We start from the raw sequence: 15,840 nt of genomic DNA, 5'->3' as shown, positions 1-15,840 counted from the left end.
TCATTTTCATATTTATATATTCAATATATCCTAGACTGACCGGTGTAAAGGTAGCATACATTTATCACTGCCGTCCATGAACAGGCATAACTAAGCTGAATCTGCAATTTGACCTTGTTGAAAGTCTTAAAAGGTGTCCTCCTTTGATTTTTTTTTTCATTAAAAAGAACGATTTGATTTTAAATATTTTTACCATGTGTTTTAGAAACAGATGCACATGTGCACATGGTAACATATTTACTGTAACTTTGCAAATAAAGACATATTCGGGTCAAATGCCTTCAATAGATCTTCTCACAGCATAGGTACTCTCTTGTCTTTAGCAACGATTGACAATATTCCAATTTTGTGTAGTATTATTACATCTTAAGTAATTTAAAAATTTATAGAAAAAATGGGACAGATAATGTTTTCACAAAAAGCGGATAACACAAAAAAAACAGAGAATGGATTTAAGAAAACATTTACTGTTAAACATTTGCAAATATACATTATTCTATATGATTGTACGTATTATTAATTACCCCGAAAATATTTTTAGCATTGTTTGTATATATTTATCGAAAGTAATATAATAGTATGTAAAGTTCAATTAAGTGAGAGTTTAAATGTTTATGATTTCAAAAAACACAACTTTATATAGAAGTTATTAAACCATGGCAAGTTAAGCAAAAGTTTTCGCGACGCAAAAAGAAGTGTTTCTTTTTCTCAAAACAAAGCATTTTTGACGACGATCCAAGAAAATGTTTTTAAATTTATCATTAAAGTGATATAAACAGACACGTGACTGATAGCTAGATAATATATAAGTATTATTCACTTTACTGCACAGACAAATACTTGGAAGAAATATAATTTCACGTTAAAAAGTCAACAACAGGAAGAAGCCATACATGAGAGGATATTCCACTCCTTTATTGAAAACCGATTTGTGATAATATAATATTTAGTAATCAGCCTCTTACTATCCGAACATTTTCATAAATTCAAGCAAGAACGTTGCTATTTTTCCTGTAATAAGGTGAACATATATAGCAGATATATAAACTCTATTACAAGAACGTTTCTACAGCGGCCATATAAAGTTTGTATCATGTTCTCGCATGTAATACCGCTATATATGCATAGACTATTTATTTTCTCTCTTTTCTTTTTCTATTTCTAAAAGATAATTCATTGTTAAAATTATAAGAAAAATTAGGTATTTAAACACCAACTTGTTTTTCCAATCTTCCAGTATTACGCGGACACCACTAAAAGATGAAATTATTTAACCTTTCGTGTTAATCACAGATAACGAAAAGTAAATTTATCCTTAAACAATATTAGTTTGGTAATGGCACAATTTTATCTTATGAATAATTAAACATCAGTATAATGCATTAAAGGCCTCTGGAGTCTCAATATTAACATTATTTTTGTTTCTCAAAAGCATTCTATTAGTGGTGTTCTGTTACATTTTCCAAAAAGGGGTTTAGAGGAGTATTTTAAATGATGTTAAAACTGGAAATTGATATTGTGTTTGATCCTGAGCGTTTGCACTATTTAGGTTATTTTTACTGTTTATCACTTTGTTTAACGAAACCTTGCGTAATCAAATGCCTTGAAATATGTCATTGTAAAGTTAAAAACAGGTATCTTAAAATAATGTATTACTAAATATCTTGTTCAAAATTTAGAAGAAATTGAAAAACGTCCAATCGAAAATTTCATATAGTTATACTCATTCAGATGTTCCTGATTTTCACATGTGATTTCCGAGAGTTGGTCATAAAAATGTAATTTAACAACTATTAGATGTTGTTAAAGAAATATTACATTTGACAAACCAAAATTAGGAGATTATTAAAAATGATAGAAATAGTACAAATAATGTTAATATTACATTTAAAACAAAATAAAAAAGAAGATATATATGTAGCTACAATTTTGCTGAATAAAAAATAAATTTGATAATAAAACACATAGTACATGGTGAATTGTAGTGAAACATTTCCATCTATCTTAGATGTCCGCTTAATTCAATAAGGAGAGCATTTGTACTCAAGGGATCGCTTGTTCAATCCTTTGGTGAGGTGAAACTTCTCCTTCGCAATTGATATTAGACATTGAGTCTAATGGTCATTACCTCTTACCAAACAATCAGGAGTCATATGTGATTATTAGCCGGTCACATACAATGAAATTAATGTTAACTATTGGTTAGTTATCAAGAAAAATCGGTTACATGGACCGGCCGTCTAGATTTGATAAAAATGTGTTACAATTGGCGTTAAAACTAAATAAAGAAACAAGTATTTTAGATGTCATAAAATCCGAGACCGATAAACATAACTTTAGTCAGTTCTAAAAATACAAGCACAGTCCATTAAAAGATTAACGCAGGTAAACATAGGTAAACTGCCATTGATTTACCAAATTATTACTAATGAACTCATACGAAATGTTATCTTCGTTTGACTCTATAACTCAATAAGTAAAACCAATTCAGCTAGTGGGTTCGAAACCTGCTTAAAAGTCTTTCTTTTTTTCAAGTTTCAATTCTTTATTATACTGCTTACTGCTGAGATAAAAATAAATCTGTTTACGCATATGAACTTAAAAATATTGTATTTCTCCTCCTAAAACTTTCAAAATATTTATACATTTATAATAAGAAAAAAAGGAAAAAAGATATAGGGGATAAATGAGATAAAGATACTTTGAATAAAAAGTTTAATGATAAATAATCGATTAAATAATAAACGCATTATCATTATGCAGTTTCTTAGACCCCCCACCCCCCTCAACTTTCTTGAAGCCATGAAGTAGGTTCCTTCAGAGCTTAGTGCTCTACCGATTGAGCTATTGCGTCATTTCATCCTCACTTTTACATTTATCTGTCAAAATCGCAATCGGGACGTGCAACAATGCATTTACCTATACAGTATTAAAATGGACTGTTCGTACTATAAATAAATATGAAGACATTTCTGTTTATCGTGATCGGATTATAATGTCATAAAGAATGTAAAATGATACATTTGTTTATTATCTTATTACAAGATGCAGCTATTTTCCTATTAACCCTAAACATGATCACCTTAATATAAATAACAATTATTGTAAAATCATGAGAGAAAATAAATATAAGTTTCCTGCACAAATACACTTGCATACAATATATTACTATGGCAGCATGTTTTAACTGTGTTTTTTTTAAACTAGTGAATTTCAATCTGTCTCACCAGAATTAAATGAGACGATACATTTATAGGAGCCAGTGTTTAAAAGAATAAATATTTATGAAAGGTTAAAAAAAGTTAAAGAATCAAGAAAAACATTTCCTTCTCAACGCGAAAATATTTTAAATGTTGCAATCTGAACATGCCCCGGGAACCTTTAAAATAAATTGTTAATTGCAATAATGACAATGTGATTTATCTTTAGGATCGCAAACATGTTAGGATTAAAACACAATTAAACATATCTTATTATAATGCTTAAGGAGCACATAATAGATAGGCTTAGGCATTGATTTTCGCCTTGAGGTGAAAATGTTAACTTTTCTTGATGGTGTAGTGTAGACACACATGTATTTTAAATTTATTTTTAGATTATAAGTTTACTTATGTTTTTCCGGTTTGTAAGTGGCTGGCTTCCGGTGTTTAAATCAGAGTTGCAACTCCAGGGATTTAATATCGATAAAACTTTCTCATTTATTAACTTCCTATTAAAATAACTACTGTTTAAACTTCTATTGCTAATGTATCTCTCTTTAAATCTAAAATGACATTTAGAATATTTCATACTGTTAAGTAAATTCTGTTTTTTTTTAAAAAACAGATGACCATTGACATACATGCATCCATGAAAAAAACGATTTCCCTCATGAAAAAATTGAACTATATGTACCTTAATGTAATTTCCCTTTGAGAACTGTGGTGGCATCTGTCAGACTGTACCGAGTGATAGCTGGCATTATCAATCACGATAGCACAGAGTGGAAGAAGGTTTGATAAAAAATTATCCCGTAATCATTTTTAAAAGGTCTCACCGTTCATCTCAGAGTAGCAGTCGCCGGAAAATGAAGATGCTTTGTATAGAAGTCAGGTTCCTGGTACAAATCTGTTTCTTGCAGGCCTTGCCAACACGTCTTGCATGTGTAGGAAGTGTCTCGCCACGATTCATCAATATATTTATAATGGAAGCCTCTGTCTTCTAAGTGTCGTTTTCCTCTCATAAAACGCCATCCTCTGTGCCACAACATTAGGCTTTTCTGTAAGATTGTTCTGTTGTCAGCCGTCTTCTTTCATCTGTAGCCCATTACGCGTGTTCTCCTGAGAAGTTCCCGACTGCCAGGATACAGGATTTCTTTTGGGAACTGGCGCCGAACATCGTAAAATTCGTGCACCTTGTTTCTTATCACAGATAAGTCGAAAATGTCCACTGATTTTTACTGGCCGCGGCATGAAGGGCGATGTTGTGACGTCAGCTCCCCTCTTTCTCTTGATTATTTTCTGTATCTTATCATAGTTCTCCTGCTATTATCAAAGATTTCTGCAAGTATGTTGATAAAGGTGTACGTTTTGTTTTATCTAGACATTTCCATAAATACCCACACATACAGATAATCGCAAGTTTTTATCTAGAACGCATATTTTTCAACGGGTTTCTTTGGACATTATGCAATTGTATATTCTTAAGCACATACACGCTATTTATGCATTTATTAAAATATTACATAGATAGTATATACACACCCAAAGAAAAACGGTTTGCACTCGTTTTAAGAGAATAGAAATTTTTAAATCATAAAAAAAAAGAAATAAACTTATCTGGTCCAGGATTTGAACATATATTCATGAAGTGAAAGGCTTTTGCCGAGTGCGCAGAGGGACTCATGATTAAGACAATTTCAGAACATGTAATATACATTCATATATGTTTACAAGAAGATCGTAACGTTTACTGAATTTACCGACTATAGGGTCAAATGCAAGTGTGTCAGGAAATAGTTCACTTATTTAAAGTAGCACTTGTTAAGCATTTTAATGCACATTTTCAATTTAACATAATATTAAAACTTCCTCGTCACATTCAAGCAGTAAATGTTAAACGGAATGTGAAATGAATTTCAGTATTTTTGTTATATTTTGTGTGGTTATAGCAGGTATGTCTTTTGTTGCATTGTGTAATTTGATGATATTTGAGATAATATAGAATACAGTTTAAAGTTTACAAACTATTTTTAACCAGTGAATACTATTGTTGCCTTGGACAATTAGCAAACATGTGTAAACGAAACCTTTAAAATCAATATAAAATATCTAAATTGTAAATAATGTACATATCGCTATTTAAAAAAATGCAATACCTCCATGAACGATAAAGTAAAAGATGTAATATTAGATATATATAATAATGTTACCTTCATCAATATACTACTCGTACTTGAAAACGAAGCCTTTATGAAACTTCTTTGTAACTGGATGCAACAAATTTCCCAATAAAAGAAAACCTTCATAATCTTCAAACGTCTCTTGAAAGTTTAAATATACAATTTTTCACATATTCTACACTTTGAGCCAATATTATGCATTGATAGAACAAACTTAGAAATTTGATGTTCCTTTAAAACCTATGTTAATTGTTCAGAGGAAAAATATCTATTTTCTGAAGAGCATTCTTTTGTCGTACATTCTTTTGTTAGTTACACTCGGCGTTTCTAAAGTAACAGTGTTGTTCCTTAATTCCTTAATTGTATAAGAATAATAGTTCCGATATAATGGTTTGTATGTTGATCGTGTTTATCAAATGGGTAATGATCGGCAAAAATATTGATTAAATGACAAAAGAGTTTATCTCACAGACAGAGAAGCATGTTACCTTTCTTTTGACATTGTTTACAGAGAAAAACTACATGTACATGAAATACTACACTCGCACAAGTAATCCACCCGGCATAAAACAAACAAACAAACAACAACATCAACAAATTTATGTCATTCATAAACATCGACAAATGTGTGTACTCCTCTTGAATTGTATACACATACGTGTCAGCTTCTTGATATGAAAAGGATATGCATGTATAAACAGCAACATAGTTGACTTTAAAACAGCATATTTTGTTTTCAAAGCGATATTGTTTTAAAAACATTTTAATTTGTCTGGATTTCAAATGATCCTATCTTATATCATAGTTACCTTAGCTATAATATATTTTTGCAATTTTTTTTTCACAATGTTGTATTTTAATAACTGAATAAAGTAAGTATATAATTATATTAATATCTGATTGTAGAATATTTTTTAGACCATCTATTTAATATGCAAGTTTGCAATTTTAATTTTATAAGTTTTTTTTTTTCGTGACTTGAATCATCGAATTTCCTCTCATTGATAAAAATTGATAATTATTGGTAAGTTTAGCTCCACTGAACACAAAATGTCGTCCGTCGGTTTGCTGTCCACCGTAAGATTGTGGACGACATAATTTAAATTGAATATTCATGCATTCATTAATTAACTTTGTAAGAATGTTTGCCTTAAAATATCTAAGCTGATATCAAAGCTGATGTAAAGTAAGGGTTACCTTGAATTGCAGTCAAAATTTGCTTACAAAATTGTCTTTTCCTATATTTTAAGAGTTTGATTGTATATGAGTTGCCAATGTATACAAGTCTTAGGTACACCTTTTTAACATTTAAATGCTAAACTATAGCTTTGATTCATGTTTTTTTCAGAAACTCATCTTTGATGCTTTTTTATAATAGGTGGTTTTCGGTAAAAACAAAGTGTGTTAAAGTGACATTATGCCCATCCAAGGGTATATAGTGAGTGAACGGATGAAGATCAAAATATGTTTTCATTTTGCCATTATCCCTTTTAATTAAATAATTATGTTCGCATAAACAATGAATAACACACAGATCCGAATGAAATTTCTTTAAATGTCCGTTAGAATTTACGTATATCGCTTAGTTTATAAAAAGAGTGGGGCAGTCTTTTTAAATTTTAGGCAGATTTACAATTTCATCATAAGCATTTTCCAATATCAACTGTTGGTCAAAGATCATTTTGACAGTCAATCTTTTGAAATTTTAAGTCAATTCAGCTCAAATTGACTATGAAAATATGGGCATAATGCCATATTAAGATCAATAGAATAATTAATTATATTAACTGAATTAAGGAAATTATTTTATGTATGTAAATATATAACTTTTTATTGTTTCAGTCAAGGCATGGACATGTTTATCACCAATAAGGAAAGTATACAGTCGTGTCAACACTGATGCTGTCCTTCAATTCTCTGCTGACCTAACAAATCTGATTTCACCAAGAATGTTTGAGGTCAGGTTTTTTGACGGTAGTGCTAAGGCTAGAATAATATACTATCCAGACAGGAGTCCTACAACTGATGTATAACGAGGTCTCAATACAACTGGTGATACAGATGGTAATGTAGTTGTTACACTACCTAATATTCAACAGAATGATACAGGCGTTTATATATTGATTAGTGCTGGATTTACTCCAAATTGCAACTGTTTATACATGTTAGGTAAGTGTAAGAGTCACAAGTCTTTTGACATTTAAAATATGTATGAAAGTGCAATTATCAGATTATCTTTTCATACACACAGAAATACAGTTTCTCTTTATTTGTTTCTGCATGTCGCAAACATTCTTTTTAAGTAAACTAAAAACTTATCACTTAAAAGCCTAGTTTGTAGCAGATAGGCGATCCAAAAACACAACAATCCGCTTATTTGCGAAATATATCATTTATTCTTACGCAGTTGCTAGAATGTGTACTTCTTGGTATAAAGGTAGGTATGTATTCAAACATGCATGTACCTCCATTTTCTGCAAGTCACTATTTATGACGATGGATAGACTTATTTTCAATTCACAAAACATTTCGGTCTTCAACCAAGTTTAAAGAGCCAGGCATTCCGCACGAGCTCTTAGGTTATGAACTTTAATTTAATAACATGAAGCTTCAAAATCCATCAGAAAAGATCACGACTTTTCTAAGAAACCAAATTGCAAGCACCTGCCCGTTACTAAGATAACAACGTTCTAGACATGTGAGGCAAATAAAATATTTTCTGACACAGTTGTCAGAGGTTGTAATAATAGTTTTGGAAAACTGTTTTATTAAATTTTTATCATTGCAGGTTTCCCAAGGAGGCCAACACTGTCAGGGAATAAAACAACATATGTAGGAAAAGGTGCAATATTAACATGTAGTAGCACATCAACTACTATACCCAACAACCACAGCCTCAGTTTGAAATACTCATGGAGAGTTAACAACATAGATAACCCGGCTAGTACGAAATACTCATACACGCCTAGTAAGGATAAACTAATTGTATCAAACATTTTGAAGGAAGATGCAAATCAACAGTTTTCATGTTCAGCTACAGAAGATGACACTGATGGATACACATCAAACAGCAGTGAACTATTTTCATTGTAAGTTTTCTCACACTAATTTAACAAAGAATAAACCAGTCATATTATTTGCGAGTAAAACGTGAATAAATTAAGCGCATTTTTACAAATAAAATGGATGTCTTTATTTTTCCATATATTTTTCACCTTTATTATATACTTGTTAATTAAATATCAATTAAGACTAACAATAACTTAATAATCTTTGCTTGAATATTTCATAACAAGATGGTCCGGATTTAGTCAGTGTTAACGTAACATCACCATATGTTTTCACTGAAGGGGAGATAATGTCAATAGAATGTACAGCGGACTGTTATCCTGGGTGTCGCTATACATGGATGAATGTTACAAGTGGGAAAGTAATAAATTCTACTGACGATACATTATATATTGAATCAGTCGACAAGTATATGATAGGAGATTACCAATGCAAAGCTGAAAATACCGACTCCTGGTATTCCAAATCTGCTGATGTTATTGTCAGTGTCAATATAAAAGGTACGAGTAATATTCAGAGTTACTTTACTCTTTGTTTTGGGTAATAAACAATGTCAGACCGTGTGTCTGTCGAGAACAGCATTGGTTCTTATAACCAATATATTTTCCTTGTAAGACAAGGTAAGTATCTGAAAAAGTGTATGAATAAATAAGTTTTAAACATACATTTGTTTTGTATAACATCATTTGATATTTGTTAGAAACGTTTTGTTAGAAATATGTTTAATATGCTGTTTTTTGGGGTTTTTTTATTACAGACAAATATTGTAGTTATCTTTTCATACATTGTTTTCTCAGAAATGTCAGATTTTGTTTTCAAACCTATTAAAAGTTCATTAACAATGTTATCTTTTATACAAAGTTGAATAATCGTTTTGTTTTTATCTTTTTAGATTTACATAATATTAGTTCGGAAGTCAGCCAAGAAGAATGTGATTGTGGTAGTATAGTGGCGATTGCTATAGTCTGTGGAGGTCTCACTGTTATTGTAACAACTTATGCTGCATCAATTACTATAATATGGAAACGAAATGTCTCAATCAATAAGAAAAGAAGAACAACAGTTACAAAGAAAGGTGCACATGTTCATTATATTTTACATTACACATTTATAGTAACATGCTTGGAAGGAATATTTTTGCATTATAATATATTTACAATGATTGCATGTTTATTATCCTTTTCTTGTACATTGTAAGATTATATAAAAATGGTATGCTTACAGGCAAAAAGAACAATAACACGTAATATGAATTTTCTGATTAGTTTGGTTTATTTTAATTTCAGACAAAGACAGTGTGGTCGGCTCAACTCAACAACAGTACGTATACACGTTATATAGATGTCAATGTATCGATATCCTCATAAATAAACAATCGCATTACTTCTAGAAAAAACACTTCCTTAATTTAAATCGTAAATGATAAAATTCTGTATTTCGTAATAATGTCCGCCTCTTGACAAATAGTTGATTACAATGTATACAGAACTGACATCAATGAATGTAATGCTTTAATTTCAATTTTAATAATACTGTACGTTTGTAACGTCATTTTTCATAGGATAATATTATCAATATAAATGACAGCAGTCGATATATAAAGTAATTTTAATTTGTTCTCTAATAAAGAAAGTTTGCAGTATCATAAATTGTTATGAAGATTCTTGATATGTTATATTGCCTATATAAACGGTTATTTGCAATATAATCCAAGGCGTTATATATAAACAACCGTTTATATAGTTCCATATAACCTGACAAATTATCTATGATTAAAATTGAATCTACCATTGACGTTAAAGTATCTCAGAACCTGTTCGTTAAGTTTATGGCATGTGTATAGTATGGTTTATAGAAATTGTATTTTAGAGCATATTTTACTTTCTTTCTATAGACACTATGCCAATGTGGCGTACACAACAAATGACCAGGACATACAAGGACAAGGTTTTGGTGAAGACGACTCAAGCAAGACACAATATACAGCTCTGGATGACTTTTCTCGTGAAAAGAGAGACAATTTGTATGACGCAATTAAAAAAGATTAAAATACAAACAAGATGAATGTTTCATTCTCTCATGCATAAATAGAGATGATGTTTAAATGATACTCTGATGCTTTTGGAATGAGACAGCTATTTCTACTATTGTTTTAAGATGTGAACAAACGGGAAATTTATTCGTTTTAGGAAATCTTAAGGTACAATTCGATACCTCATATTTGTAATCATTAGCATTTGATTATTATTTGCTAAAACCATTCACTGGTAATGACCAACCTCGACACGTAATCTTATAACTATAGGCTAAAGTGTTTTTTAGTAACTTGTTGAAAAATCTTAAAGTGGTAAAGAACAAATAATCTTATGACCATACCACGAGTATTATAATTTGAAAATCTGTTTAGATTATATTAAATAATTCAATACTAAGTTGATAAAAATTCCTTCAGCAGCTGAGAACATTATCAAGCAAACGTTAAGCTGACATTTGTTTATGTACAATGTATACAGAACTATGAAATAAGTAATTAGTAAAGGTTGGTTTGGATTGTCCGTGGCCGAGTAATTTATATCGTTTACTGCAAACCACTTGCCCCTCTCCGCTGTGGGTTCGAATCCCGACAGGGACTTTGGATTCTTTCATGTGATGAAGCTATCCAGCTTGCGTACAGATCTCGGTGCCCGTTCATGCCTGAAAAAGATGCAAGGAAGGGCACCTGAGGTCTTACTCCACCAGTAAAGCTGGAACGTCGCCAAATGACCTACACTGTGTCGGTGTGACGGAAAAACCAATCAAACAAAAAAACAAAATGTTTGTTTACTTCGACCAAGTATCTTTTTTAAAGATACTTCTTGCAACATTTGTTTGCTTGAAGTTCCAAGTACCACATGTGTGTTCATATTATTCTTGTAGAAAACAGTCTTTATCGCAACATAACCTTTTTAATTTCATTAGCTATATAGATTGATATATATTACATGTTGTTGAATCATTGTGCCCCGGTTTAAGTTACATTTCTTTTCTAATTATGGCACTGAATTTTGATGTATACATGTATATCAAAGCTTGAATGATCGTTTATCTGATTTATTTCTAGAATCTCATTACAAACATGTATGCGGCACTATAAGGGAAATGTATTATTCTCATTTTATTGACATCACTTTCAGATACAGAGTGGTTTATACTTTAAATAATCATATTAAATATATAATAAAACATATTTTCCTTGTTATAATATAACGAATTTTTAGATATTACTCGATACTCAGATAAAATAAAGTATTTTTTTCAAAATATATAGGTTTACATCAGTTCATCAATGTTTGGGTGATCAACAAACATTATTGAACAAAGCAGTTTTGAAGAGAGTGAAGACAGTATTGGTTTTAAGTCATTGAGCTTCGAATGAACTACTCAAATACACATCATTTTGGTATGCGTTCAAATAATGTTATCTTACATGATATCAAACTTTGTATAAGACCTTTATGTACTTTTGTCATCAGGAGCATTTGTTCAAAATTGCAATCCAAAATCAACGTTTGCAATTAAGAAAAAATGAATAGTGCAGATGTTGCTAAAGTATCATGGTAAACATTCTTTTCTATTCTTAGGCTAAACATGCAAGAGAAACTAATTTGCTTTTTTTATGATTTAGTTTACGACTGTTTTCCTTTGTCCTTCACCTACCTAATTTGATTTTGTTAAATAATCTTAAAGCTTGTTTATGCAACTTCTCCTGTCATACCCATGGTACGTGATAAGTTAAATCAAATGTCTTTGAATAAATTTGATTGACGTAAAATTAGTACAAAATAAAAGATTGTCGTGTTTGTGTGGGTGTGTAATGAACTTTTATTTTCTCTTGAGGTGTATTTTAATTGACGTTAAAAATGGGAATTGAAAATGTCGTTGACCCTGAACGTATGAATAATTTAGTTTTCTTTAATTTCCATTCTAGACTGTTTATCACACTGTGTAACGAAAACTTGTGTAAACAAATGCTTTGAAATATGTCATTGTTAAGTCAAAGAAATGTAATAGAAATATCTTGTTAAAGAAGCATTCGTCTTCCAAACGCCAAAATAATTTTAAATTTATAATGTGAACATGCCTGGGGAACCCTGGAAATAAAGTTATAAGCATAAATTACAGGCTTGGGATGAAATGTTTTACTGTGTTCTTGGTGATGTTAGAAATTGTGTCTTAATGTATTACAAAGCCATGAACATTGGTTATTGACAGATAAGTATAAGCAGTTATAATCTTGTGATAAGAACCCATGTTTAAAGAGAATTAACGAAGCTTTTATAAATAGGGAAATGCTTTGTTAGTTTACCAATGGTATAATGTCTATTGCCTGATGATAATTGATCTGATTACTTTAAAATCCAAAATGCATGGGATTTGAGGTAATCTTTCCGTTATATAAATGATAGTTTTGTTTCTAAGAGTATAAACCTACATGTATATTAACTTTCAATTGAAATTTTTCTTTGCCAGTTATTACTATCAAGAATTCCTAATCGTATGTAAAAGCAGTAGACAATTTTAATGGACATGGAAACTCCTTGAAACAAAGAAGATTAACAATTTAGTTATTAGTTCCAGCGATTGTCATCAAATCATAAACTCTACTATAATTGCAAATTTGTTGAATAAATAAAGTCAAGATGGTCACTTTTTCCTTATATTTATCATATACATGTAGTCTCTTTAAATACAAGATTTTTTTCTTAAATATTTGTTCATGCCATTATCCGAAAAAAAATGAAATCACTATTTCACTTAATGATACAATTGTCTGTTGACTTATAAGTATTCAGTGTTCTGTGAATGAGGAAATGGAATATTTTCTTGCACATACAGAATGATAATACCTTGTTAACTTAACTATACCCTCGTAATTTTAACAGATTAACATATTGATACATCGTTGTAATTTCGAAATTATTTTCATGTTCAAAAGAAATAAACCAAAATAAGACATTTTCAAAACAGTACATACTTGTTAAACTTTGATAGATAGACTTCGGACTTGTGATATTTACCAATATAAAAAGGTACAAAAAAGAAGAGGAAAAAACGAAACAGATATTAAAACAAATTATATCAATTTTTTTGCTTCGTAAGTTAAGTTGATTGCTTAATACTCAACAGTAAACATCTTCGTACTCAACAATAAACATCATATTTTCATATGGTTTGATAATTTAAAAGTCTCTCAGTACTTTAGTAATTTCTTATTAAAGTTTTAAAAAACAAATAAAGAATTTTGCCAATATTTATAGCGTTACCACAAAATGTTCTGTACAATTCAACATACAATTCATTGTTGTTAAAACAGAATTTAAAAATATTTTTGTCATAGGCATTTTATAATTTAATTGTTGATGCTTTCTCTTTGGTTTAGAAAATAAAAGGAAAAATTGTGATAATTCAAAAATAAATCATTATTTCAAAGTGAGTTGTCATAATTTTAAGTTCTGTTTGCAATAAAGTTGTCTTGCTTGATGGAAGTTCGAATCTCTCTGAATATCTGAAGTAGTTCACTACCGACTAAAGAAACCATATGTTGAATTAGGAATTGCAAGCAAAGCATGTATGTAGATTTCTGAAATATTTCTAATTATTTTAAGGTACGCCTATTAGGTTATTTGAATTTATTCAGATTTCTAGATAAAGAATTTATAACAACTGAATTGGAAGACGCACTTCTTCCCAGAAAACACCAGAGACATAGATAACAGAGATAAGCAGCTCCTATAATATTATACTCCATTGAAATATCACTCATGCCAATCAAAAAGTGAGAAAAAAAGGCATTTTGTAGCAAATAAAACTTAATGGATGTACATTTGATCCTTTAATATTATATAACATTTGAAAGGTAAATCTTTTATCTATTGCTGCATGTTAAAATATTGGTAACTTTCCATACCTTTCACTTAGAAAAACATAGCAGAACATACCCACTGAGCCAGTTTTTTCGTCAAATAAATAGTTTTGTAACAAAAATTATTACGTAGTAGATGTATCGTTTGTTTAATGGGAACTGTAAATATTTTTACCTGCAGCCATAAACAAAAGCTTTCAGAAAATGTATTATTTTACTGATTTTGATATCTGGTTAATAAGTTTAATAAGTTTAGCAGGCACGCATGATATTTTAACTGGCTAGGAAGTTGCCTATCTCTGTGCTATATCATAAATAACAAAGGTTTGAATATTTGACAAAATTGAGCCGCGTCACGACAAAACCAACTTAATGGGTTCCGCGCAGTCTGATCAGGATCCATGCTGTTCGCTATCAGTTTCTCTACTTGTTATACGGTTTGTCAGCGAACAGCATGGATCCTGATCAGACTGCGCGGATGCGCAGGCTGGTCTGGATCCATGCTGGTCGCAAACCCATTATGTTGGTTTTGTCATGACGCGGCTCATGTCATAAGTAACAAAGGTTTGAATATTTGACAAATAGTGTTTCATATAAATTACATATTTCAGAATAACAGAAAATAACAGTTCAAAATAGAATAGAGTAGAACACAACAGAACAGAACAGGTTTTATTATACAATATGACTTGAACAGCTCCTCGACATTACACAAATATGTAGCATATATTAAATACATAGCCTGGGTCCAGTCTGTCGATTTTTATGTGCTTCTGTTCGGATATTATCCAAAAAACAGAAGGGTATGAAATATCGTGTTTTTATGAATAAGCAAAAAATATCAACGCCTTAATCCCAGGCTATTAAATACAATTTTAAAATACAAACAAACAAATTAATCAGTCATAGACATGTATAACAATCATTATATTAACCATGTTTCAACATTAAAGAAATATAACACATTTATTTTATATTTACCAGTGACATATTGTGTTCTATCCGTTTGATAAAAGCCATATCATCTACAGTATATAACTTAATTATAGCGTGGTGATATAGCTCTGCAGAACTATTTTTGGCGTACGTTTTAATTTGAACAATGCCGTAATTTTTACGTAATTTTTACGTGGTTCAATTAAGTAGAAGTTTATTGTTGCGTTGTGTTCTAAATGGCACATTTCTCGATTCCAATAGCATAATTTCTCTAAAATTGAATACTGAACACATCGATATCGAAGTGAGAAAAAAAAACCACATATTCACTGCATACTAGCTATTACTTTTTTCTCCCTTCTAAGTGTAATATATACCATTTTCATTCAAAATAAACAGACATCTTCTACACGTAGATATAATTCAGGTTGGTCATATTCTGATGATGTCAATGATAAATAAAGTATTTCAAAATAAATGACATTTAAAGAATGTCCATAAAGAAAGCACTAGATTTCTTAATGTTACTGCTGATGAGGGAGGAGTCACTTAA

At 30.4% G+C, this 15,840-nt stretch overlaps 1 protein-coding gene and 1 long non-coding RNA gene across 3 annotated transcripts; both read left to right on the top strand.

Moving 5' to 3' along the window:
- The first annotated feature begins 5,044 nt into the window (after nucleotides 1–5,044).
- LOC132724905 (uncharacterized) lies at nucleotides 5,045–8,463 on the top strand. Its single transcript, XR_009624976.1, has 3 exons — nucleotides 5,045–5,152; nucleotides 7,223–7,549; nucleotides 8,169–8,463. It is a non-coding gene; the product is annotated as an uncharacterized LOC132724905 (long non-coding RNA).
- Nucleotides 8,464–8,682: 219 nt separating this feature from the next.
- On the top strand, nucleotides 8,683–10,856 carry LOC132724873 (uncharacterized). Of its 2 annotated transcripts, none has more exons than XM_060709830.1 (4): nucleotides 8,683–8,949; nucleotides 9,342–9,524; nucleotides 9,736–9,769; nucleotides 10,344–10,856. In XM_060709830.1, the coding sequence occupies exons 1-4, from the start codon at nucleotides 8,739–8,741 to the stop codon at nucleotides 10,495–10,497; spliced, it is 582 nt and encodes a 193-aa protein (XP_060565813.1). In that variant the 5' UTR covers nucleotides 8,683–8,738; the 3' UTR covers nucleotides 10,498–10,856. The 2 variants fall into 2 exon arrangements, 1 of the variants encoding a protein (XP_060565813.1); XR_009624971.1 differs by lacking the exon at nucleotides 8,683–8,949 and adding an exon at nucleotides 9,007–9,069 and having other exon boundaries at nucleotides 10,344–10,850.
- The last annotated feature ends 4,984 nt before the right edge of the window (nucleotides 10,857–15,840 follow it).

This window comes from Ruditapes philippinarum, unplaced genomic scaffold (assembly GCF_026571515.1).
Source record: "Ruditapes philippinarum isolate M1 unplaced genomic scaffold, ASM2657151v2 ctg713_1_1_1_1, whole genome shotgun sequence".
Taxonomy (NCBI): Eukaryota; Metazoa; Mollusca; class Bivalvia; order Venerida; family Veneridae; genus Ruditapes; species Ruditapes philippinarum.
The sequence above is the reverse complement of the archived record's forward strand: the minus strand, read 5'-3'. Positions and strand labels throughout refer to the sequence as shown.

Excerpts from the sequence above, each read along its gene's own strand:
- LOC132724873 (XM_060709830.1), top strand. The coding sequence starts at position 8,739 with ATGTCAATAGAATGTACAGCGGACTGTTATCCTGGGTGTCGCTATACA. Across the intron at positions 8,950-9,341 it reads TGTCAGTGTCAATATAAAAG|ATTTACATAATATTAGTTCG; the intron begins GTACGAGTAATA and ends TTATCTTTTTAG. Across the intron at positions 9,525-9,735 it reads AACAACAGTTACAAAGAAAG|ACAAAGACAGTGTGGTCGGC; the intron begins GTGCACATGTTC and ends TTTTAATTTCAG.